Source organism: Podarcis bocagei (assembly GCF_964188305.1).
Source record: "Podarcis bocagei genome assembly, chromosome: 5".
NCBI lineage: Eukaryota > Metazoa > Chordata > Lepidosauria > Squamata > Lacertidae > Podarcis > Podarcis bocagei.
Window position 1 is genome coordinate 46,607,069 of NC_138129.1, and position 25,640 is coordinate 46,632,708.

At 42.7% G+C, this 25,640-nt stretch overlaps 1 protein-coding gene across 6 annotated transcripts in view; it reads right to left on the minus strand.

The window, feature by feature from the left end:
* Positions 1-25,640, minus strand: part of SCUBE3 (signal peptide, CUB domain and EGF like domain containing 3) — a 116,175-nt gene that overhangs the window by 18,571 nt on the left and 71,964 nt on the right. For 4 of the 6 annotated variants that reach the window (XM_081195808.1, XM_081195811.1, XM_081195807.1 and 1 more), the window contains 4 exons: positions 22,197-22,244; positions 14,755-14,871; positions 10,281-10,403; positions 4,587-4,703 (listed from right to left, as the gene is read on the minus strand). In XM_081195808.1, coding sequence (XP_081051934.1) covers positions 4,587-4,703; positions 10,281-10,403; positions 14,755-14,871; positions 22,197-22,244 — 405 coding nt within the window. The remainder of the gene's footprint in view (positions 1-4,586; positions 4,704-10,280; positions 10,404-14,754; positions 14,872-22,196; positions 22,245-25,640) is intronic. The other 2 variants (XM_081195810.1, XM_081195809.1) reach the window with 1 other exon arrangement.

A 25,640-nucleotide genomic window follows, 5' to 3' on the forward strand; every position in this document is an offset into this window, starting at 1 on the left:
CATGAGTCCGAGTTATCTCTGAAGCCTAATATTGATACTGATGGGACATATCTTTAATTTTTTATTTTAAAAGACCTGTCTAGCATATCCCTTTTAATTTCACTTCTATCTTCCTCCACAGGGTTAAATCCAATTTACTGTGGGAACACAGTATTCCTGGAGCTTAGTGTCCTAAACCAGCAATGAAAAATGGATTAATTGTTTGATGTGGTCTTGGATAAGATTCCTTTTCAGCTTTCAGTGTGAATCAGAGAATTCCAAAGAAGAGTAATGAATGTTCAAATAAGGCCATAAGTTAAAGCAGGAGAGCACAGAGTTAAGTCCTACTTTGGGAAAGCAAGATGAATGACAATCAAACTATCTAAAGGTGTCTGCCTGATCCTCTCTTTTCAAATAATTTCAAGTGATAAAGTTTATGGCTAAACATTGGATGTGACCAGCACTGGTATATACATCTGTTGTGGGGAAATCAGAAGGGATAAAATATCAGGCAGGGCCTAGAAACCTGTAGGGATGCTTGCTGCAGGTAGAATGTAAAACCATGCAAAGTTGTTGGGGTTGAGGTAAAATAAGGCGGAAGATGGGGGGAACACTGCACACAAGAGCCTGGGATTAGAAGTGCAGTCTACTGTAAGGGAGACACAGAGCCTACAAGGAACAATAACCGAGGGTATGGTTCATGGAGGAAGGAAGAAGACGGGGAAAGTCCCACACAAGATGTATGGATGATACGTTGCACTGGAATTGAGATGGTGAGGGCTGAAGGTCATGCGATCAAGGAAGCAGAAGAGAGATGCAGGAAACCTCACCATACAAAGCCTTGGAGCAGGAAGGACGGTTTTTGAAAACAGTGTGAAAAAGTGAGGAAGGCAGAAATTTGCATATTACTTCAGATTAACTGGGCAAATCTCTGGCTGCAGGTGTCTGGTATATAATTTAAATTCTTAATCACTTACTATAGCTAAGCCAAGGAATGCAAAATGTAGACAAGCCCCCCAAATACCAAAACCTTTCCATCTTGACTTACAAGCTTTGCAATATTTCATTGCCTTCATGTTACTGAGGCTAGGGCCCAAACAGCGCCAAGCAAAGCAGCAGAACTGCTATCTTCTGTTGTGCTGCCTACATTTCTCTTGATAAAAATTGCAAAATGATGCTTGATTTCTTCAACAGGAAACAGCCCCCTTTCAAATGTCTAATTACTCATTTTTCAATTTGTGATATATTATAGCATCTAGCTCCTTTTCTATTCCAGTGTGTGACCTAGCCAGTTGCCCCCATCTTCCCAGTGTACTGATTTGTTTGGTTTATTTCCTCGACAGGTAACATGACACAGTGCATAAAGAAGATGTGCTATGAGCCTGGATGCCCACCCTTCAAATCAAATTCCTTAGGTAGTCTAAGGCAGCTGTACTTTCATATCATAGGTATGCGTTGAGTAAAACCTTCTCTCTCAGCTGTGATCACACCATCCATTTAAAGCATATTTATAGTGCATAAAGGTAAAGGGACTCCTGACTGTTAGGTCCAGTCGCAGATGACTCTGGGGTTGCGGCGCTCATCTCGCTTTACTGGCCGAGGGAGCTTCCGGGTCATGTGGCCAGCATGACTAAGCCGCTTCTGGCGAAACCAGAGCAGTGCACAGAAACGCTGTTAAAAAATGTTATAGTGCATAACTTCCTGCAAAGTATATTGGGAGCTGTAGTTTATCCATTACAGAGCTTTCGTAGGGAACTGTATGTATGGTGTGTACATAGTCGCCAGTCCCACTCCCAGAACCAAAATAAGATTAAAGGGTGGAGGAACCTTTACTTAGCCCTTGTTTCTGTTAGGAGCGTTTCCAGTCTCTCTCTCTCCCCCACCCCCACCCCCCGCCATTTAGCAATATTGCACTGGAAGCGTGCAGCCTCCTGTACATATGCATCTCAGGTCTACGATTAAAAATGAAACGAAACCTTCCTTTACAAGCAACTAATTCAATACAATAAGCCTTTCCTAGCAGGACAATTAAATGTGACATTTCTCACAAAATATGCTAGTGATGCAGACACACTCCATCTACAACTGTCTCTTCGCAATGTGATTTCTGTGTCCACACCTGTGATCCATAGCTGGGCTCTGCCTGTTATCATGCAAAGGACTGAGCAAAATTGGTTGCCTAAGCAGAAACAGCTTCATCTCATGCAAGTACAGAGGGGATCTGTACTTGGCAGCCACAGAATGTTAGCACACTTTGGACAGACATCAAGTAAAGGTCTAGCATCCAGTTTAAACAATACTTACGAAGCTGCGTGACAACATTGGCACTCGGACAATTTGCTGTTTTTGATTTGTGATTTGCTGTTTTTGATTTTTCCACACTGAAGACCATGAATCTGCACCAATTTGACAGGAGTGGCAAATTGAGCTCAACGGGCGAATTTGTGTTTTCATTTTTCAGGTGCACTTCACTTTTGCCAGTCTGCATACTTTACTTGCGTGCATGTTTGTGTGCGTGTAATTGCTGCAGTCTGTTTATGCATCTGCCTCAGTCTGTATAATCTAGGGCATCTTGAGAGAAATAACTCTCCCTTATATTTATCGTGGCAAGCCACACTGCTGCAGCAACACGCTCCAACAATCCCCTCCACGCCTTCCATCTGCCTTTCCATTTTTCTTGCTGGCACAACCCCAACCCTTTCCTCCCCCTCCATTGAGAAACCATAAAACTTTCTGAAGTTCCCCTCCACCCACCTCAAATCCTCTGCCAAAAACTCACAGTGGGGTTTTCCCTACTCACATCCCACTGGACAAGACACAAATTGTTCCTGTCACCTTGTTTATAGCTGCAGAGACAAATGTCTGGTCCTGCCACTCTCTGCAAAGAGTAGGAAACATATTTTAGGAAACATAATTCACTAAATGTGGTCTCACAAGAAAGAAAGAGGGGGTGGGGCAGAAATATCTCTTGTGGTCCAGGTGCAGGAATGGTAGGCCAGGCTTTAAGAAACCTGTTCAGCCCTTGCTTGGTTCAATCATTGGCTTAGGCAAGTCTCAGTTTAATTTTTGTGTAAAACTGGAATTGTTGTGTTAGAGTTGTTTTGTGGACAAATTACATAGAGACTATAAAGAACATTCAAATGAAATATTTCTGCATGAACTATAGTATTCGCTAGACTTCAAGCAAGGGCAAACACAGTCCATAAAATCCATCAAATAAGCAACTCACCATACAAAGATTCTCTGACTAGGGCCACTAAGATGCATTGGGAAGAGATCAGTAGTAGAGCACATGTATTAGAAGTAGAAGTTCCAAGGTTTCACCCTTAGTGATTACAATCAAAAGGATCTCAGCAAGATTAGAATACATCTCTGTCCAAGATACTGGGGAGCCACTGTCAATATGAACAGATCATTCTGGGCTATATGGCCCAATGGTGTGACTCATTATAGACAGCACCATACATATATATGTTTATGCTGATGATGTGAGATCCAACAAGTGTTTAGATTTGCAGAGTTTATCCTTGCAGTGAACAGACCTGCTTTTGTTTTCCTGTCTTAAAGGATAAGCCACCAGTATAATCCAGACAGAAGCACTGGGATACCAGACACCCAGTAATTTGTGGTACACAAATAGTGAATGACCTGTACTCTGAAAGGCTCTCCATGTCTGTGCTTTCAGATTTTCACAGGTCTATGTTGGTAACTTCACTGCCTGTATGGCCACCCACTGTTAACCTGGTTATGAGCTGATCCCGAACTACATTATTCCACTAATGTCTGCACCATGAAGGCAGGAGCTGCTGGGTCTAAACTGCAGTAATGTGCTGTATCACATCAGAGACACCACTCTACATGGTCACTTCTTTACACAGTCTAAATTTCATTACTAACAACTTCACGGAGTGGGAGGGAATGTCAAACTGCAATGCATGACAGCAGACACGGCCTCGGTGTTTAGAATGCAAGATCCCAATCAATGGATTGACCTCAATCTGAGCTAAAGATTTCCATCCAACATGAGATACGGGAGAGTATATTACTGTGATAACAGCAGTTGTCTTACTGTGCCTGTGATCCACCATCACATAGTAAAGTGTCTCATTTCCAACTGAAGCCAGCACCAGTGTCTTCTGAAAGAAAGGTACCTCTGAAAGGTAATGAATATTACCTTGCACATTAATGGGAACAGTTTTTAGTCATCTTTGAATTTAAAAATGACTTTATTTACCCAATGTGCAAGAACCTCCCTTTGCAAGAACTGTTTTCTAACTTCTATCCAGCTCTTGGGCTTGCTGATATTCTCCAGGTTCTGTGTTCAGCTTAGAGCTGAATGATTACTGACAAAATTACAGGGAGGACCCTGCTTTGGGTGAAGCAGAAACTACATGAGCAATGGAGACTTTCTCAAAGCTTACTGTCCATAAATGAAAACCAGTCTGAACTGGTCCCTTGGAGGTCAAAGGTCACTAGGCTTCAGCTTAGAACAGAAAGAGGACAGTTATACCTGAGAGAGGTAGAAGGTTTAAAGCTCAAGAAAGAGGTGCCAAAGAGGTCACAAAGAACAGCCAAGTCCCATTCATCCTTATCTGTCACACTGATACCTCCACAGTGGGTGAGTCCATAGAGTGTGTAGCCTTTGTGACACAGGCACTGGAAGCTCCCTGGTGTGTTTACACAGATGTGGTCACAGGTTCTGTCAAAGGAGCATTCATCAATATCTGGGAACAGGAAAAGAGTGTATAAGCCACATTCCACCAAGTAGACAGTACATCCCTGAGGCCTGGATTATTTTACTTCCTCAATAACCAGAGATTTTGAAACTGTACCCATTGCCAGCAGTCTTTTGTCAAAGTCGTTCTAGCAGAAGCAAACACACACATATGTGTGTGTGTGTGTGTGTGTACGTATATGTATATGTCCAACTGCCATTATTTCTTCTGAAGTCCAGGCTGCATTGTCAGACCTAACCCCCTCAAGTAAAATAAGCATTGAAGTACACATATTCAATATTATTTCATGCACAGCAATTACTCCTTAATACTCTTAACCACAATGTTACACTAAAAATCATGAAGGTTGAAAAAAGGTAAAAGCCCAGCTTCAAATCTCCAGAGCTATGAAACTCACTGGGTGACAACTGGGCCAGTCACACTCCCTTTCTGTCAGCCTAACCTATCTCACAGGTTCCAGTTACAGATGGGTAGCCGTGTTGGTCTGCCATAGTCAAAATAAAAAAATTCCTTCCTGTAGCACCTTAAAGACCAACTAAGTTAGTTCTTGGTATAAGCTTTCGTGTGCATGCACACGAAAGCTTATACCAAGAACTAACTTAGTTGGTCTTTAAGGTGCTACAGGAAGGAATTTTTTTATTTTGACTATCTCACAGGGTTGTTGAGGATAAAAGAGAGGGAACCATGTATGTTGCTCTGAGCTCCTTGGAGGAATGCTGGGATAAAAACTGCCTATCTGCCTGCCTGAATAAAGGGATCTTTCCCCCATCCTTTTAGTACATAATGTTTATGAGTGAAAAAAGTGGTTCTAAACCGTGCCAGTGACTACAAGTACAGAACTGGGAAGGGGAGGAAAGGTGGAAATCGTTTCTGACTAATTAGGACAGAAGTATCAGCTTGGGAGTGCGTCACAAGATTAGGGCCAACACATTCCTCAACTTTGTATGCAAGTGAAAGGGCTGAATCTCAGGGCTGACACAAGAACCCCAAATGGAGCAAAAGGGCTGGAAGTGGCAAGTTTTCCACTGCCACTTTCCCAGTGAGATGCTCAGAAGTAACCACAAGCAGAAAATATGCTTTCCCAGTAGAGTCTTTGCTGAGGGAGATGCCAGGGGCACCTATTCTTTTCCTAAAGGGAAGTTCACTGGCGCTGGAAGGCACAGTCTGTTGGCCACAGCCAGCCTACTATCTTCATGTTTACGTCATTGGCTTCATTTACCTAATTGCCACAAACTCATAAAAAGAAAGCAATGAAGGCAGAACCTGGATGGAGATGAAAGGGGCCATAACCTAAGCATAAAGCAACTCTTCCCGCCTCAACTCCTAACACACGCCCAGCTTCCCTAGGGCCAGGCCTTATGCAGTCAGAATAAAACACCTGCACTACATCACATGTTAGCAGCTGCCTTCCCCAGCCAGAAGGGAGGGGAGAACTTACAGCTGCTGATTTGGAGAAGGAAACAGGCCTTGATGTTGAACCCAGCTGTAGACCCAAGCCAGTTGCCTCTTGAGGCCTGGGTTGTGACCTGGTATCATGTCAGTGAGCGGTGAAGTGTATGAGGGCTAGCTAACACTTTGCATGCCCAAAGTGCTATGTGTCTCCAAGGTATTTGTACAGGAAGAGAAATACTTTCCCTTTTTTATTATTAGTCATGCTGAGGTAAAGCATAGGAAGGGACAATTTCTTTAGCAGAGTGGGATTAAGCACTACTGGGATTTACAGACGATTGAGGAAAATGTCTCTTTTCCATCAGACCTGGCTATGGTCTTTGAGCTAATTGGATTTAAATGTTTTTAATTGCATTTTTTGTACTGCAATTATTTAATGTTAATACTTCTTATAATGTTGCTTTTAACTGTTTTCTGTAAGGGCCTCTACAGTGAAAAGGCAGCAACTAAACATGAGTCAGTAAAATAGACTAGCCATGTTAATTGCATGGAAGCACAAATTTACCATACATTTCCTATTCAAAAGGGGGGAAAACACAGAAGTGAGAATAAATTCCCATTATCTTGGAAATGACAGTTTTGAGGACTCGGCTGTTGATCTCCCAAAAATCTACTGCGCCTTATTTCTGAATGAGAGTTTGATTTTTAAAAAAATTACAATGAAATTGATCAAATATCTTAATAAAAGTGCAATGCATGCCTACGCAGAAGCCCTACAGAGTTCAATTAGGCTTGCTCCATGGTGAGTGCACACAGGATTGCAGCCTAAATGTTGGGGTGATATTTTATATATATATATATATATATGCTTTCGTAGATTTTCACGGGTACAGGAATGCAGGTTTTGGTGTCTTCGGGTGTCTTCCCGTGTAAGAGTTGGGGTGTCTAGGCGACGTTTCGACGAGGTCTCACTCGTCATCTTCAGGCTGGTGCTTTCGGCTTCTTGTTACTGGAACAGAGCAGGATCTCAGTGTTTGAGTTCCTATAAATACTGTTGAGGGGGTGTGGTGTATAGCCTCCAACGTTCTGGGCAGAGAGGAAGTTCCAGGTTAGTGTGTCTTTTCTTCTTTTGTTCATTAATTACTTGAGGGATATCTTGAGTGATTTCTTGAGTGATATTCTGAGTACCACTTAGGAGGGTCATTAGGTGTGGATTAGTTGCTAAAGCTTTCGTGTCTTGACCTCTTGACCTTGTGAAGAGTTTTTTTCTGAGAAGATGGCTGTACTGCACTTAGTTGTGCTCTGGCTTGGCTTCGTGTATAGGGGCGAGCTGTGGTTTTGTGCCCTGTGCCAGCCAGATCTGTGTAGGGATTGCAGGGGGGTGCAGCATCCGGAGGTGCCACTATGGTTTGGCTACTGGATGGTGTCTGTAATTTATCTGTGGAGAGGGTCTGGGTTTGGGTCTGGTGTGGTTGATTGGAGATGGCGTTCTGTGTGCCTCTGGTTCTGGTGTCGGTTTTTGTGGGGAGGGCTATTTTCCAGATGTCTGGCAGGCGGGACGTATCGTCACGCTTGTTCATGTTGTGAGGGTGTTTCTCTATCGCAGAACACAAGAATGTATCGCAGAACACAAGAATGTATCGCAGAACACAAGAATGCCGTCAAAAAAGAGGAAAAAACTTCCTCTCTTTACCAACACATGAAAGAAACAGGACACGAAATTAATTTTTCAGATTCCAAATTGCTCTTTAACATGGAACACCACCACAAGAGAATAATCATGGAAGCCATCGAGATAGAGAAACACCCTCACAACATGAACAAGCGTGACGATACGTCCCGCCTGCCAGACATCTGGAAAATAGCCCTCCCCACAAAAACCGACACCAGAACCAGAGGCACACAGAACGCCATCTCCAATCAACCACACCAGACCCAAACCCAGACCCTCTCCACAGATAAATTACAGACACCATCCAGTAGCCAAACCATAGTGGCACCTCCGGATGCTGCACCCCCCTGCAATCCCTACACAGATCTGGCTGGCACAGGGCACAAAACCACAGCTCGCCCCTATACACGAAGCCAAGCCAGAGCACAACTAAGTGCAGTACAGCCATCTTCTCAGAAAAAAACTCTTCACAAGGTCAAGAGGTCAAGACACGAAAGCTTTAGCAACTAATCCACACCTAATGACCCTCCTAAGTGGTACTCAGAATATCACTCAAGAAATCACTCAAAATATCCCTCAAGTAATTAATGAACAAAAGAAGAAAAGACACACTAACCTGGAACTTCCTCTCTGCCCAGAACGTTGGAGGCTATACACCACACCCCCTCAACAGTATTTATAGGAACTCAAACACTGAGATCCTGCTCTGTTCCAATAACAAGAAGCCGAAAGCACCAGCCTGAAGATGACGAGTGAGACCTCGTCGAAACGTCGCCTAGACACCCCAACTCTTACACGGGAAGACACCCGAAGACACCAAAACCTGCATATATATATATATATATATATATATATATATATATATATATATATGCAGGTTTTGGTGTCTTCGGGTGTCTTCCCGTGTAAGAGTTGGGGTGTCTAGGCGACGTTTCGACGAGGTCTCACTCGTCATCTTCAGGCTGGTGCTTTCGGCTTCTTGTTACTAGAACAGAGCTTGTTCTTGTTACTAGAACTAGGCTCTGTTCTAGTAACAAGAAGCCGAAAGCACCAGCCTGAAGATGACGAGTGAGACCTCGTCGAAACGTCGCCTAGACACCCCAACTCTTACACGGGAAGACACCCGAAGACACCAAAACCTGCATTCCTGTACCCGTGAAAATCTACGAAAGCGCATATATATATATATATATATATATATATATATATATATATATATAAAAAAAAAACCAACAATCTCCTCTTGACACCCCAATTAAACCTACTGGACAGGGGAACAACCGAACAACCCACAGGGAAACAGTAGAGTGAGGCAGCAGATGCTGGGTTATGGGGCCAGTGGCATCAACTCTCTCCCTTGCCATTCCTTCCAAGACCCTGTTCATTCTACTCTGTTGAAGGACACGTGGTCTGCCTGGTGCCCTCAGGTCTGGTGGACGATGCTGATCAGCCCTACTGACTTTTGTCCATTAAAGGAAGGAGCCATCTTGTCCTTTACTTCAGGCAGCAAAATGTCTAGGGCTGGCCAGCCCTACTGACTTTTGTCCACTAAAGGAAGGAGCCATCTTGTCCTTTGCTTCAGGCAGCAAAATGTCTAGGGCTGGCCCCTGGAAAGCAGCCACCAGCTTAAATACCCCCCACCTATGGATCCTCTCCTGCATGTACTCTGAAGATATGCTGAAGTAACATCTATTTCAGGACAGCAGGGTTTTAAACAGCGTGTCCAGGTGAAAAAAGACAGAACTCCTTTATACACAAACTCCTGTTTTACACAACCATTAAACAGGGAACTTCAGCAGGCAAAATTCCCTCTTCTACACTACAAAGTTCATTTTTTTCACCTGGTTTTAAACTTTGTTTTCAAAGTAAGAAAACCTACATTTATAGTGCTCAGAATGATGAACTAAAATTCATGTTTATGCATTTGCTTGTTTATTTTTAAATCAAGACAGCAATACAAACGTTTACATTCCCCCCCCCAACAAATTATACTGAGTACTAAGAAAGTTAGGAAAGAAGCCTGAGGGAATTAAGGGTGTTAATTAACTGCCATACAGATAAGTTCATTATATTGCCGCTTAATAAAAAGCTGCCAGGTGTTAATAGGAGTGGAGACTAATTTATACAGTTCCATTCTGCATCAGGTCCCTCTTCCATCTTTGAAGCAGTATTTTAGCATCTTCCCTTTCTACTTGGGTGGGTGCCTGAAAGCATGGCCAGTTAGTATCTGGCCTGCTCATGCAGTCATGCCTATCTCAGGATCTTCCAAAGAATTTCAACTGTTTTTTACTCTTATGGAGAACAGAACAAATGACTGGCTATCATGTTTCCTTGAAAACTGCCCCATAATTTCTTCGCTCTGGAGCATGTTGTGTGCTTAGGAGAAGGAGCATTCCAATGTTGCAGGCCACAACTGTGAGCAAATCTAGCTCAGTGCCTAAAGCCTTTGAACTCATACAATAGTTGCACCACTCTTTTCAGCAAAGGTCCCAAGATGACTTTACCTTGACAGGTCCTTTCGTTGATCAGCAGCTTATATCCTTTCTTACAACTGCATTCAAAACTCCCCACTGTGTTCCTGCAGATGTGGTCACAGCCGCCATTGTTCAACCTACATTCATCAATATCTGCAGTAGGGAGGGGGAAACAAGGCAAAACATGCTTAACTAAGGGAATTAGTTAAGAAACTGTGACAGTTGAATGCATGCCCACTCAACGAAGAAATGGAATTGGTGGGTGGTACTCCTGGGTTCAAAACACAGGTGACGTTAACACGAAGCTAAAGCGTGGCTTAGCATGAATGTGTTGGATCTCAGGGAGGGAACTGTAGCAGTTTTGCTCCTCCTGGGTCCTTTTAGCTCAGCGTGGCATAACAGCTAAACCAAAATTTGGTCTAGCATGCCATTTGAACCAGAGCTTCTGATTAAGCTCTCTCCTCCTTCCCCCATATGCTGTCATCAAGGTTTGTTCTAGGCCAGTGGTTCCCAATTAGGGGTCCAGGGACCCCTGGGAATCCACGGAATGCACCCATGGGCCCCATCCTTTCCCTTCCCTCCAACTATTTCTTTGTCATTTTTGCATGGTAATACCACATATTTTATGGTCTGTTTTAGTGGTGTGCAATTTTTCAATATACTGTATTGGCCAAAATCAGTTTTGAAATCACATCACGATAACAATTTTGACTTGGCAATATATCACTCCTCGCGCGAGGGAGAACAGAGCAGCTAATTTCAAGGCACCACCAATATTGCACAATGATCTTAGTTGATAACACTGCTGATATGAGCTGCCTTCCCACAGGCTGACGGAGAATGGGGCAGCTGATTACCCTTCACTTCCAGGCACCGTGACACTACCTTCCCCTGGCACTGAGGTGGAGCAGCTTTTCTCAGTAGCAGAAAAGCAGCAGCAGCCACAGTGGACATGCAGCTTTGCTGGCTGCCCCACTGACAGCAGCTTGATGCATCCTCCATCCCCTCCCACTCAACACATGTGGTGGAGGGGACTCTGCTTCCTCTTCTCCCTGCACCCATCCAACCTCAACTCCTTCTGATTTGCTTGGCTTTTGAAAAATAGGGGGTCCTCAGTAATAACCACAAGCCCTGATTTGAACAAACATGCTAAGCCAAACCTTGGCTTAGATGCGCACTGAGCCGAAAGGAACCAGTTCAAGCAGGGACTTAGATGTGCAATTAAGTTCTGTCTAGAATGTGGCCTCCATTGCCACTTTCAGGGTGGTGGTGGGGGAAGCAGAACAGCACCGGAAAGGTGAGAGAGATGAACTTCAAAGGGGACTATGTGAAGCTGTTCATAGTAAGAAGAATGTAGCCCACCGTGTAGGTATAGTAAGTGACATTACAAGTGTAGCCACCTTCCTCAGAGGCGGTTGCTCAAAATACATCATTGTGCACAAGTTCTGTTGCCTAAGTTGATGTTGGTCATGCACACAGTGCGCAGGCTACCCAGAGCATTGTTCTGAAGCAGAAGCGTTATGTTAAAGATGAGCAGGAAGCCACCAGTTGTTGAGAAGGGACAGCTATATGGCTAAGACTGTAGGTTCACAACAACCAATGACTGGACAGTAGCAATGGTGGGCTGCTGCCACTCACAAGATCCTTGGTTGGTTGTGCTGCTGCTGTTTATTGGGAGGTAGAGGGGCAATGCAGCAGTAAGGTCAGTGTAGTGCAAACACACTGGCAGAGTCAATCCGGTGCTCTTGCAAGTGAGTCTGCACTGCACTGACCTCACTGCCACCTCACCCTCTACTTCTTGGTAAGCAGCAATGGTGTGATCAACTGGAGGTTAAGTGAGCAGTACTGCCCCAGCAGGCTGTCTGCTGCTGTATCTGGATGAGAAGTTGAGCAGGACAATCTTATGGGAAAGAGAGAATCCAAGATGGAGGAACTGTCATATCCAACACCTTGGTAGGTTCACACCAGCAGAAAAAAAGGTGTGTTCCCCCTGATCTGGTGTTTTTCTTCACCTGCCTGCCCCATTGAGATGGAAAGTAAGTACAGTCCCAGGACTAGCACACTGGACACACCACCACCAACCTGGCAATTCCTGGAATGTGTTGGAGGAATGAGAGACCTTTGAATTGGCTGGATCCAAAGCCTCTTCTGCTGAGTTCCCAACATGCCATTACTACTATCGGAGCACAAACAGCAAAGCAGCAAGGGCCAGTGGGGTTTCTGTGCCCGCAACAGGGAGGCTTGTATGACCAGATCCCCTTATCTGCTCATTGGCCTCACTTTCCATAGGCAGAGGAAGGCTCCTATGATCCTTGCAACACCCCCTTAGGATTGTGCCCTAAGTGGAGAGGGGTGGGGAAGTGGCAGTGGCTTAGCCTTATTAGCTCCCTGCACATGAAGGCTAAGACCAGTCTTAGGTCCAAAATCACAATAATCACTGTCTGGATGCAATGGTTAACTAGCTCTGAGCACTCAAATAATGAACAGGAGGGACTGCAAATAACTATATTGGAAGAGGAAATAGTTTTCAAATAATAGTGAATTTGAAAATAAACGTAGACTAAAAAAAAAAAACCTTTACAATTTGGCTGTTTTGCAAAAATCAACATTTCTCTCTCCCACATCCACCCCCCCCCTCACACACACGATTCCCTAAATTCTCAAATAGCTTCTGCTACCTGTTAAGATATATTTTTACTTACAAGCCAGAAAATTTATTGCTAGGAAATGGTCTGTAAAATAGAATGAACCAAGGCTGATGAATCCCAGAAAGAAAGTTCAAGCAAACCTCATCTGAGGCTGCTCCCTTGTGTCTCCCCCATCCCATCAGTTCTAGCAGGAACTATGAAGTTGGAGCTTTTTATTATTATCATTATTGTTGTTGTTGTTGTTATTGTGAGTGAAGTGAACTAGCAGTAAAACAGCTCCAAACTGTAATAAAATCCCAGACACAGGGGATATGGCTCTGGGTTATTATGCTTTCCTGGAACTCTAGCATCTTGGAGGCGGTGAGCTCTGAAAAATAATAATGAAGCAAATGGGGTCTGGAATCAGTAAGGCGGTTAGACAGCTTTCAGCAGAAGGGCTCCCCCCCCCCTTTTAACTAAGGTCACGTTCCCTGGAGCTGCCAGAGACAGAACACAGACGCCCTCCATTTGTGGAGTCTCACCTTTTTCTCTGCAAGCCTTTCCAGATGATAAAAAAGCCCGCACGCTTCTCTCACTCGTATTCATGCTAATGCCAATCCAGCAGCAATAGCGTGATACACTGTCCTCATGTAATTAACCAAGGGGGAGGGAAGCCGTGTGTGCGCACGCATGTACATATTTATCAGTGGGAGATATAGCTTTAACTCTGGAAGGCCCAGTCTCCAAAATGCCAACAGTCCATGGATGAACATTGCTGTGATGGGAAGGAGGGTGCGGGGAGAGAGGCAGCATAAGGCCAGAAGAGTTGTATAGTAGGTTGACGTTCAGCTTCAAAAGTAACAAAAAAATAAATTGATCCCCTTTTTAAATGGCACTGGAATCTTGGGGAGTTGTGTTGCTTGGGGCCATGGGCTCTATTCAATAAACACTCAGGAGACAGGAATGATATTTCACTCAACACTCCCAGCTGCAAAAAGACACAATAGCTGAGAAGTAGGGTCAGAAACAGAATTTTCTTAGCAAAAAATCAACAGTTTTGAGTGCTGGGTAAATGTGAAATCCCCACAACAGAAGTGCTACCTTGTGTTGAAAATGTCCCATTCAACAAATAAGTAACAACTGCACTTGCGTGTGGTGGGGGATGCAGAGGAAGAGGGGGAAATCTTTTGAGAAAGTCCTCGGGGCTGTAGCTTAGCGGCAAAGAACATGTTTTACATGCAGACGGTTGCAGGTTCAATCCCTTGTATCTCCAAACAGGGCTGAAAAAAACTGGAACTCTGAAAAGTCTGAAACTCTGGAGTTCAAGCACCAGTCAGTGGAGACCAATGGTCTGATGCGATACAAGGCAATTTTCTGTTTCCTATTTCTTTGTCAAGAAATAATGAAAAGGTTGGCAGGCTTTTGAAATAATGACGCTTGGTAGAGCTGTGAAGAGGGAATGAAGCTAAAACATGGAGGTTTCATTACCTTGGGCTGCTCACCAGACCCATTGCTACACTTGGAAAACCAGGTCAAAGCAATGGCTAAGACAGTTGTCACCAGCAGCCTCTGGTGAAAATGCTGCAATCATCTCTTAGATTTGGATCAACAGTTTTAATTCATGTCACAATAAATTTTAAGGACAGAGTTACTATGGAACTCAGTTGATGAGGATACCATTGACGGCTCTGTGGAGGCAACAGCTAAATGAGGCAGTTCATGGAAAGAGGTACTGGGAGACGTCACGTAATTATAGTGCCCCATCTAGGTAAAATTTGACTTTCCAACTTGTAAACTGAAGAAGGAACTCTACGAGGCCCAGTCCTGTTCTGCGGAACATGTTCTCCCATATACTGGATATATATTTATACATTTACCTTTGCACGTTTTTCTATCAGGCTGAAGCATGAATCCCATTGGGCAGCTGCAGTGCACGCCAGTGGCTGCATCATGGCACTTGCTGTCACAGCCTCCATTGTTGACAGCACACGTTTCTGAAAGAAGATAAACCAACAACGGAGAACACTTTTAAAGTATGCGTAAATACTTCAAAACTTCAGCAACAGTTCCTGAAGACTATAGGAGTGTTGACAGGATAGATATGAAATTTTTATAAAGTTTCTGGGTGATATTCTGTCTTCTTGTTATTATTATTTATTAAATTTGTACACTGCTCTTCATCCAAAGATCCCAGGGCAGTTCACAAAAAAAATAAAATACAAAATGGGAATATTGAGGCAAATGATTTCCCATGAACAGTGCTAGACTGAGGTATACAAAATATTCCACTTCTGCTTATGAATGGAAATGAAACATCAAACTTTCAAAAAGAAAAAGAAAGAAAGAAAGCAGAGTGCCCAATATTATCCTGTCAGATAATCTGTTTCACAGAAATTCATTTTGTCAGCCAAAGACATTGCAAAAAATAGTTCAGGGCACTCCTGTCAGAAAGTGTACATGGCAGAAAAGTTAAAAAGGGAATAATTGGTTTGCCACCCCCACCGCCCATCATTTCTAACAGCCATGTGAGGAAAAGAACAAGCAGACGTGAGGAACTGCCATTTCCACATGCTACTGCTCTCACCAGAAAGCCTGGGCTGCTCTTGCCCACTCCCCACAGCAGAACCATCTATTCTGAATGGTGGAGTAAAGAGAAGCCAGTTAGGCTCCAGAAAGCCAAACCACTCCCCATAAGATCAACACATTTCTGCTGCAGACACCTCAGGGAAGGTAGGGAAACCAGGCTATTTCTCAAGGGTCCAACAAGGCCTGTTTTTAGACCCATCTGCTTCGATGTCAGTTAGTTGATATGAGAACCTGGTAACATAAGTTTGCTTGATTTCATCTTCCTTCCCCACCCTGTTTTCTTTTTATGTTGTAACTTTTTGGATTGTAGTAATTGGTAGCTACTGTTTATATATACGTATCAATATTGATATGTAAGCCACTCTGGGAGCCTTTCTGGCTGAAAAGTGGGATACAAATGCTATGAATGAATAAATACATACATACATACCAGCAGCAGACAGCATGGTGGGACTCTGCTTCTCACCTGACTTCTGGTCGGTTGTGTGGCTGGCAGTACACAGAAGGTGGAGAGGGAGGTGGTGAAGAGATTAGCACAGTGCAAACACACCAGCAGGAACATGGACTGGCTCTGCTGGTGCATTTGCACTATGCCAAACTCTTCACCACTTCTCCCTCTTCCTCCCCACAAGCAGATGTTATGTGACCAATCTGAAGTTAGGTGACTGGGGCCACCCTACTATGCCACCCACTGCTGTTACATACATAATCTGCCTTTGCGTACATGAACAATAGCAGCATTGGCTGGGCTTTTACTTTAATTGAATTATTCTAACCAACTCAGATGCTTGCTACTCAGGACGGGGAAGTATTTAACACACATCATTTACATCTTGACAAAATGTGCTTGCAAATCAATCTTCATTTGTTGTTCTTGCCACAAAGTACATTGCATAGAAATGGTGTAGCTTGTTAATGAAGATTCATATTTGAAAATATTAGTGTCTACAGTATGTGTCTTGGGCTCTAAGGAATGTAATCTGTTTTGGGTATTAGTGAGCAAAGAAATTGGAATGCTTTCCATCTAAAAGTGACCCATGCCTATGAAACTAAAATACTATAAACATACTTACTCAGTTTATGTAATGTAACCCATCAAAGCAAATGTTGTACTTTAACTCTTGTAGTTTCAGGGCTGGGCCAAAGCAAAGCAAGTCACTGAAGATTTTATTTCCTCTTAAATATACTTTGTGAAAAGCATCCATGAAGTCTAGGCTTTTGGTATGCAAAAGGGCCAGTTATGGTTTGTTATGAGGCCGATAGAAAAGGCAAACAATATGTTCCAAAGGCAGCAAGAGTTCATGTTCAGGGTACCAGTGGTTACATAAGACTTTATTTTAGGGCAACACGTAATCTCTTATTCCAGAACAAGGAAGTTCAGAACAGAACGTTGTGGGTGGCCCTCATTAAGAACACTCCAGTTTCATAGAAAAGCTCCTACGTGTCCCTCTTAACATATTTAACCAGCAATTTGCTTACATACTGAAGTGAAAAAATCATAGTCTCCGTACAATTATTAGGTAATGTCACAACTATTGATAAGGTGTGTAGTTATGGAGGGCTGGTAGCTAAGACAATAGCATTTTTCTTACAATATGATAACTAGACTATTATATAATGGTCTGAGCTGATCTTCCAACTAGGAAGAAAGGTGTGTTGAATTCTGATCATACTTTTTGAACACACATCCCCTCACCACTTTGCCCAAACTGGGAATCTCTTTGCACTAGCACTTTATATCAGTTTCATTTACAATTTCTACAACTACTACACATTTTAGGGTGCAATGTACCTCAATTATATTTAATGGGAGCTTTAGGAGAAATGCGTCACACATTTCATTTGCACCAGTATTTTGCTAGGCACTCTGTAGGGCATAAAAGTGAAGCAACTTGCTAATTACATTTCTCCCTAAACATTCCATCACTGAAGCTGCCTCTCTCTCCCTGTCACCCTGTGACAACTCCTCCTTTCCACTCCAAGCTTACGTAGTCTAGGCGACTTGATCTTAATAAAACAAAGAAAACAAGCAAGCCCCAAAATTTACTAATCAGCGTTTTGACGGATTATATTAGTTGCACATTCTGTTATCCAGAGTAGCCAATCTGGTGCCCTTCCAATGGCCTGGACTACAGCCCCTATTAGCTCCAGCCAACATGGCCAGTGGTCAGAGCAGGTGAAAGTTGGAGTCTGCAATATCTGAGGGTGCCACATTGGCTCTTCTGCTGCACCCTGTAGGACAATTTTTGGGGGACACACCTCAGCACCATTAGTGCACAGTAAACTTGGTTTTTCTCTGCCATGTAGAAATCCACAAATACGATTCCAAGACTAATTAATTCCACTAATATAGCACATGTTGATCAGTCATTTGGTTTCAGACTAAGCAATGTAGGTGGTTGCATTCCCACTGCAATTGTGCACCTATTATAACATGCAACCTGAAATATTCAGACCAGACTGGCATAATATTTATCATTATCATCACTGTCATGATCGTCATCTTCTCTCTTTCCAAACAGCCTAACGTTTTATTCTTTAAATTTATATCCCACTCTTAGATTTACATCTATTTGCCATCTTAAACTTTGGACGGGGTGTACCCTGAGCTGATTATATCAATAGCAGACCCATAGTAACCATTATCATATGAGGCAGATCCACAAGCACCAATGCACATATGGAACATTTTTTGCGTAAGAACGCAGTGGCCTTAAAGCAGACAGAATTTTAAAAGGTCATCAACATCCTGCAGTGCTCAGAACTTGGGGAAAATAACTAAGATCTTTTCTGGGCCACTGAGCCATAAGCACTAATGAGGTGTTTAACTATATTCTCATATGCCAAGTTAGTATGTAGCTATTACATAATTAGCTATGCAATGACTGCTATACAATTAAGCTGTTAAAATGTTTAGACATTTTTAAACCCATCAACAATGAATTTTTATTTTGCATTTTATTGTCCTAGCATAGTTTTACATGATCCTTCTGTAAATCTTTACAGTCTGTATTGAATTTAATCGCCTTGAGGCATTTTGTATTATTTGCATATGTCATTTGTTCATATTAATGAATATCTTATGCAGCACATTAAGAAACAGCAAATCACACTGTTAACCTCTCTCTATTAGGAAACAGACTAATAAGCCATATAGGAAAAGAAAATGTTGCAAATCAATAGAGACAGACAACATGGCTCATGGAGAGAGGAAACATGATAAATCAAATGTATGATGAAATGGACTGTTATTTACATAAGCGTACACATCACAGTGACCAGTTAGCCTCTAAGATACAACAGCATTTTTCAATCTTCATGCTGCTACTGTGGCCAATGTTGTGCCCTCCAAATATTGTTGGACTAGTAACTCCGTCCAGCCCCAACCAGCACAGCCAATTATCAAGAGATGTTGGGAGGTGCAGTCCAATAACGTCTGAAAGGCACCATAGTGGAGGACACCAATTTACTGTACTTTCTCTTCCAAAATTAAGAGACAGCAGGATGTGTGATATTTTCTATTCATCTTGAGTGACTATGGGGAACATGGCTCTCCAGATCAAAGAGAATCAACATGATCCACAAAACCACAAAGAGCATGCACACATGCATGTGGGAAAAGCAAGACTACCTTGCTTCTGGAGCACTACGCAGCAGATACACCAGGCTATAGCACAACTGGCTAACAAACAGAAAAGTTCCATACGTGTTAAACTCAGCATCCCAGACATCTCTTGTCTCTGTTTTGTGAGATCCTGCCAAATCAGTAATTACAGTTCTTAATGAAGTAGAAGACCTATGTCTTGGTTGCACCACTTCAGAGGCTGTAGGTGGGAGCTCACATAGTAAAATGCTGCCCCACAGAGGGGAAAACATAGAAAATACTTCTACATATTAAAATCTAGTGTGTCAAGGAAAAGTCTAGGTTGTAATCCTTCTCCCTGAAACCTTGAATTGTCTTTGGTTTTTTTGTGGTATGGAGGAGCATCATGTAACTTCTTCCTGAAGTGAGAATCAATTCTAATTTTAATCAGGATCTTCAGGGGCAGCATCCCTTTCCAGTGTTTAGTATTTCTCTTGCACAGGAACTGAATGACAAAGGATCTCCAGAGGGCTAAGGCTGTAAACCTTTTGCCAATGTTAAGATCAGGTGAAGAATGCTGACTGCCATCAGTATACAGAAAGAAGAGTTTGAAGAAGAGTTTGGATTTGATATCCCGCTTTATCACTACCCGAAGGAGTCTCAAAGCAGCTAACATTCTCCTTTCCCTTCCTCCCGCACAACAAACACTCTGTGAGGTGAGTAGGGCTGAGGGACTTCAAAGAAGTGTGACTAGCCCAAGGTCACCCAGCAGCTGCATGTGGAGGAGCGGAGACGCGAACCTGGTTCACCAGATTACGAGTCTACCGCTCTTAACCACTACACCACACTGGCTCTTTCACTAAGAAGTAATGCCTTCCAGGATGGAACATGGGAGTTGTTTAACATGAGTCAACCAGACATCTCCAAGCTGAAAACAAATGTTTCTAGTCGGAACAGAACTGTTGAGCAAAACATGTGAGCTGCCAAGACAAGGAAACATTTGCCAAAGATGAGTGTACAACAGCCAGGGCCAGCCTTACTCCGAAGTACCACAAAGCCGACACTTGGTCTGCAATCTCCAGTCCAGAGTACAGGTGTGGGGTAATGTTGACTTTAGTTATGGTGCAAAAATGTTTGATGGGTATTTGATGTGTGTAATGAAGCCCCAAACAGTGGGAAGCAATTTTGTTCAGCCGAGCAGCAAGGTGGGAGGAAGGAGGAAGAAAAAGGGGGAAATTTCACCCTTTCCTCATCAGCTATTTCCCCCCTCAAAATTGTAAGTAGCCTCCCTAGCATCACCCACCAAATTGTTTCAGAAGCATTATTACATTCAAAGCATATTCCCCACAAGCATATTCAGCATGTCGGTGGGCTGCTATATTGATACTATCATGACAAACAAACAAAAGCATATTCCCCATGGAGGAAATGCAGTCTTTGGTTTGATTTAAATAGACAGTGGGTGGTCCAAGTACAATACTGGGGGATGGTTGGGGAGTAATCAAGCATTCTTATGATGAAAAAAAAAAAAAGACAGACAGACAGACAGACAGGAAAAGAAAGAAAGCTTATTACTAGTGCTGTGAAAAATGTGAAGATGATTCCAGGACCCTACAAAAATTATTATCACTTAGTAATAGGAATCCTTCATTTCAAGCATGGGACAAGCAAAACAACTGAGAATTACTCCAGTTTGAGACACAGACTGAACATATCTGGTGCAAATCATCTAGCATCAAGGAGTGATGAAATAGTATCAAAAAATGATCTTCTGGAAGAGGCCTTGGAAGACTATGTAGCATATTAAGTTTGTAAAAATAGTGGTTGTCTACCACCAATTATGGCACTAACCCATTTGAAAGAGTTTTGCCTTATTGTGTGTGTGGTGGTAACCTTAAGTCTCTGCAGATATTGTCTTGATCATTGGTAAGAGACAAAATGACCTTCCTTTTTCCCTTCATCCATTCTGCTTCATCAGTGCTTATCTCCTACCTCAACTCTACCATTACAAAATAAGGCAGCTTAGAAAAGGGCAGATCCCCATCCTTCTCACAGTCACATAGCCTTTCATCTCATGTGAATCCTCGTGGAAGAAGTGAGTAATGATGCACTCAGCTCAGCCTTATGCTTCGGTCTATACTTCAGAGCTGCATAAAACAATGTGAATCAGAGCCAACCCAGCATTATCAAGACAAAAGTGGCAAGTAGGGACTAGCTGGTGACATCCACAGAATGTAGGCATGGTTTTTCAAAGTTTCCTGTTGTGTCCTTAGGTTTAATATGGATGCAATGCTCATAGTTGCTACCGTAATCAAAGTACAATCCCCCATCTTTATCCAGGTCTGTTAGCATGCTATTTTAAGTTACAAATCTTTCATTGGGTAGTAGAACAGAAGCCAATACTTGCTGTAATATATGGTGGCAATAAGAAAGGTAACTCAAAAACAAGTTTCCCAAATGCAGGCTCCACATTTGGCTCTGCCATAGAATCTTAACACTGTTTTGGGGCAAGTCATTGAATCCTTGTTGCCTTTGTGTTTCCATTGATGTAATTATGCTATCCTTGAACACATTAATGGCACATTAAAGACTGCTGTAGATTTTGCATACGTAAGCGATGAAAGTCAGCTAAGTACCTAACAGAGACAGACAAGCTTCTGGAAACTGCTTTAGCGATTATACAATACAGAAGCAAATAACAGAACACACACTGCCCCTTACCCCTAAAAGCGGATGGCTATATTTTCTAGCAAAAGAACAGTCCATTAGCCCAAGCAAAGCAAGCAGCCATTTGAAGCCCCACATTGCATAAAAGTTCTGTTATTTGTGGGATAATTCTGTTGCCATGCATGTCTTTTTCTCCACTATCTGTGTAGCTCCAGGCCTGCACGCTCTTCCCTGATAGCTGGGGACCATGCAGATTACAAAGGCTAAAAAGAGATTTAGAAATAGCAGAGACGGGACAGGTTAGATAGTTAGTAAGCACCAGTGCCCCTTTGAGTGGCCCTTCTGCCCTACTCTCTAGGGTGCAAAGTGAGGCATGCAGTTAGTACAACAGCTCAGGCCCCTGTGCCCAGTTATTATATTCAAAAATACAAAATGCAGCTATAGTTAAAACTCCTCATAGAGATAGAGAACAAAAATATTTACCATTAGAAAACGTCTGGGGGGTAACGTGCTGCTGGAGGTGCCTCTCCCCTGTTTAATATTATAAAAAAGTGGTTTAGAAACAGTATCTAGCAAGGAGCTTGGCTTTAAAAAATGTAAATATTCCCAAAGCACAGATGAGTCACAAAATTTCAGTGATTCCCCCCCCTTTCCCCCCACAAATCTGGCTGAAAGAAACTACCCAATCACTTGGCCAATGGATCAATTTCATAATGGTTTCCTTCCTGTTCACCAATCATCATACACCCCCGCTTGTCTACTACCATATATCAGGCTGTGCTAGAATACTAACTAGTGGGTTTTTCCAGAGCATAGGCTGAGAATAAAAAGGCAGACAAAAGAGAGAGAGAAAACTGAACTCTATTACTATATTAAACTAGTTTCTCAAGCCAGATGTAGAAGCAGCTTTGAAAGAGCTCTTGTTTATCACAGAGGAGGAGAACTACATTTGGGCAGTAAGGCAGCATGCATGTAAAGAAAACCTGACTGTTCAAAACAGCAAAGACAGAACCTCAGCTAATACAGAACAAGCCACCCGTCAGCTTCTGTTTTAAGAGGTAATCTGGAACCCAAGATCTGCTTATCTGTCATGTTTCATCTGCAAACTTAGGTGTAGGTCTCTGCTGATGCTAGTTAATCAGCTGAGCTATTCCAGCAGAAGATAAATGAATGGCAACAATTTTATCCTATGATGATCCTTCAACAGTAGGTCCCACTGCATTCAAATAGTTGTATCCAAAGTAGCACTAAGCAGAGGTGGATTTAGGGGTCCAAATGCCTGAGGTGTACTGCAATTATCCCCCACATGCCCCCTAAATCTGTTATGCCCCCCAAGCAGATTTTAGGAGGAAACACGGCAGCTGGGGGAGTCCTAGTGCAGAAGCAGAAATCCTTGCACTGTCAGGATGCATAAGCTGGATGCTGCCAAATTATTCTTACTCCCAAGTAAGTGTGCAAAGGATTACAACTTATTTCACATCAAGGGATATAAATTCAAAACAGTCCTGCTCTAAGCAACCTCTCATATTTTGGCTATAAATGCCTTTCCTTATGTCATCTTAACCAGAGTTTGACATGGGACTCTCCAGATAACAGCATCTGAAGAATTGGCTGTGCGTAACTCATGGCTAGAGATACATAAAAGGTACCACACTTTTCTATTTCCTAGGGAAGTTGAGTTCTCTCAAGTTTGCTTCCAGTGCTTTACTGAACATGTGTCTTCTCTAAGGAACATATGTTTTAGATACCTGGGCTGATGCCTGGGAACGATTGTGGACAACTAGGCCATGATCTACAGTGCATAATGAACTATACACATGCAAAGGCTTCCTCAAGGTTTTCCATGCATTATTTGCCAGTGCTGAATTGTGCAATGCTTTTTTAAGCGTCACCATATCAAAAGTGGTTTGCTGATCTGGGGCCAAGAGTGGCTTTTAAAAAAAGAAAAAAAGATGCTATGTAATTCAGCCACACTTTCATGTTGGAATAGCAACCAAATGGCCTCAAAAAGAGTGGCAAACCAAAATCCGGTTTCTGAAAGAAACCAATTGAAACTGAAGACCAGCAGTATGCTCAGTGGAAGAAGCAAAGGTTCAAAGCATATTGAAGTCACCTGAGATGAACATATGCCATTCAGGATTATTTGGAACAGATACAGTGGTACCTCGGGTTAAGTACTTAATTCGTTCTGGAGGTCCGTTCTTAACCTGAAACTGTTCTTAACCTGAAGCACCACTTTAGCTAATGGGGCCTCCCGCTGCAGCTGTGCCACCGCTGCGCAATTTCTGTTCTCATCCTGAAGCAAATTTCTTAACCCGAGGTACTATTGCTGGGTTAGTGGAGTCTGTAACCTGAAGTGTATGTAACCTCAAGCATATGTAACCCAAGGTACCACTGTACTGAGCTGCACAAGGCCTTTTGGGCTAAAGGAATAGGGAATACTAAGAGATAAGGATCAACTTATCCCAGCCTGGAGCTATGGCCTATTTTGGATTCACTGAACCCTCCTAAGAAATGAACTTGTGCAAAGCTCCAGTTCCTCCTTTAAAGGGACATGAATATGTGAAGTTTGCCGCAGCACTGGGAGGACGACTTTATGAAACCATCTGCTATTCCTGGGACATCACAAGGCTGACACATATTAACGCCTTGCACTTACAAACAACACAAAGAAACAGCTAATTGGACAAACCTAACCCAAAGTGCAACAAGCTGGCAGCACAAGAGAGCATGCGACCGGGCAGCGTACACCAAGCATGTGGAATAAGTTATCCCAAAGGGAGCAAGAGAGAGTCATAGCGTCTGAATGCTGGCTTGTTAGACCTAATGAGTACCAAATCCCAGAGTCAAGAGTGTGGAGAAAAGACAGATGCACCCTGAAAATGAGAAAGAATAAATGGGCAGGAATAGTTCATTCCCCATTGCTCCTGATCAAGCAGAGCCCACACTTTTCAGCATATCTTGCTACAAATAATATCTCCGTATCTTGTGCTTGACAAGCAGAGCTTTTGTGAACAGGCCTCATCAAGCAGATTGTGAAGGATCAGCCTTCCCCTTCATGCAAAGCATTTGAGTGAATGTGTGCCTACACGGGGGTGGGGGCGGTGGAAGGAGATGTTCTCTTTTCCTCTACAGCAGAGAGAAGGTGTTGTTTTCTTCATAGCTACTGCCCAAGAATGCAATTGTTTTTCAGTTTTATGGATGTATAGCAAATAATTTTTTTAAAAAACTTTTATTTTGCTCCTGCACCTTCCACTTGCATTCTTGCCAGTACTTTCACACCGACATATTTAAAAAAAATATTTGAATACCAAGCTTACCAAGCATGTGATTAAACAGTAGTAAAATCAATGCACAAGACTGTGAGATCTACCACTTTCTGAAATCACCATGATCTCCACTAATTTTGGGGGACGGTGTAAATTTTGTCTACAATCAACATAGCAACACATACACCTATTACATATGTACATATTGGAATATTCTGTGCCCAATAAATTATGCCAATAAAGCAAAACTGCATATATTTACATTTGTCGTCTCCTGTTGGCCATGATGGGAGGAGACAAGGGATATGTAAAGCAATCGCCCCCCACGACCGAGTGTAAGAAGCTGACATATTGAATCAGATCATTTGTTGCATCAAGCACAGTAATGTCTACTGCTACATGTAAGTGGCTCTCAAGAGTCTGAGGAAGAGTTTTTCTCCATCACACGCTACACGATCTTTAGTTGGAGGTGCCAGGTATTGAACCTGAGACCTTCTGTATGCAAAGTCTCTCGCTTATTGAAACTTCTGCTTACTTTTTGAGATTTTACTAGTCATGCTTACCTCTGCAGCCATAAGGGCTAGAAACCTGTCTTAGTTTTTTAAAGAATGAAATATTTTAAATCCTCAGAATGCTGCGCAATATACACTGCTATCAG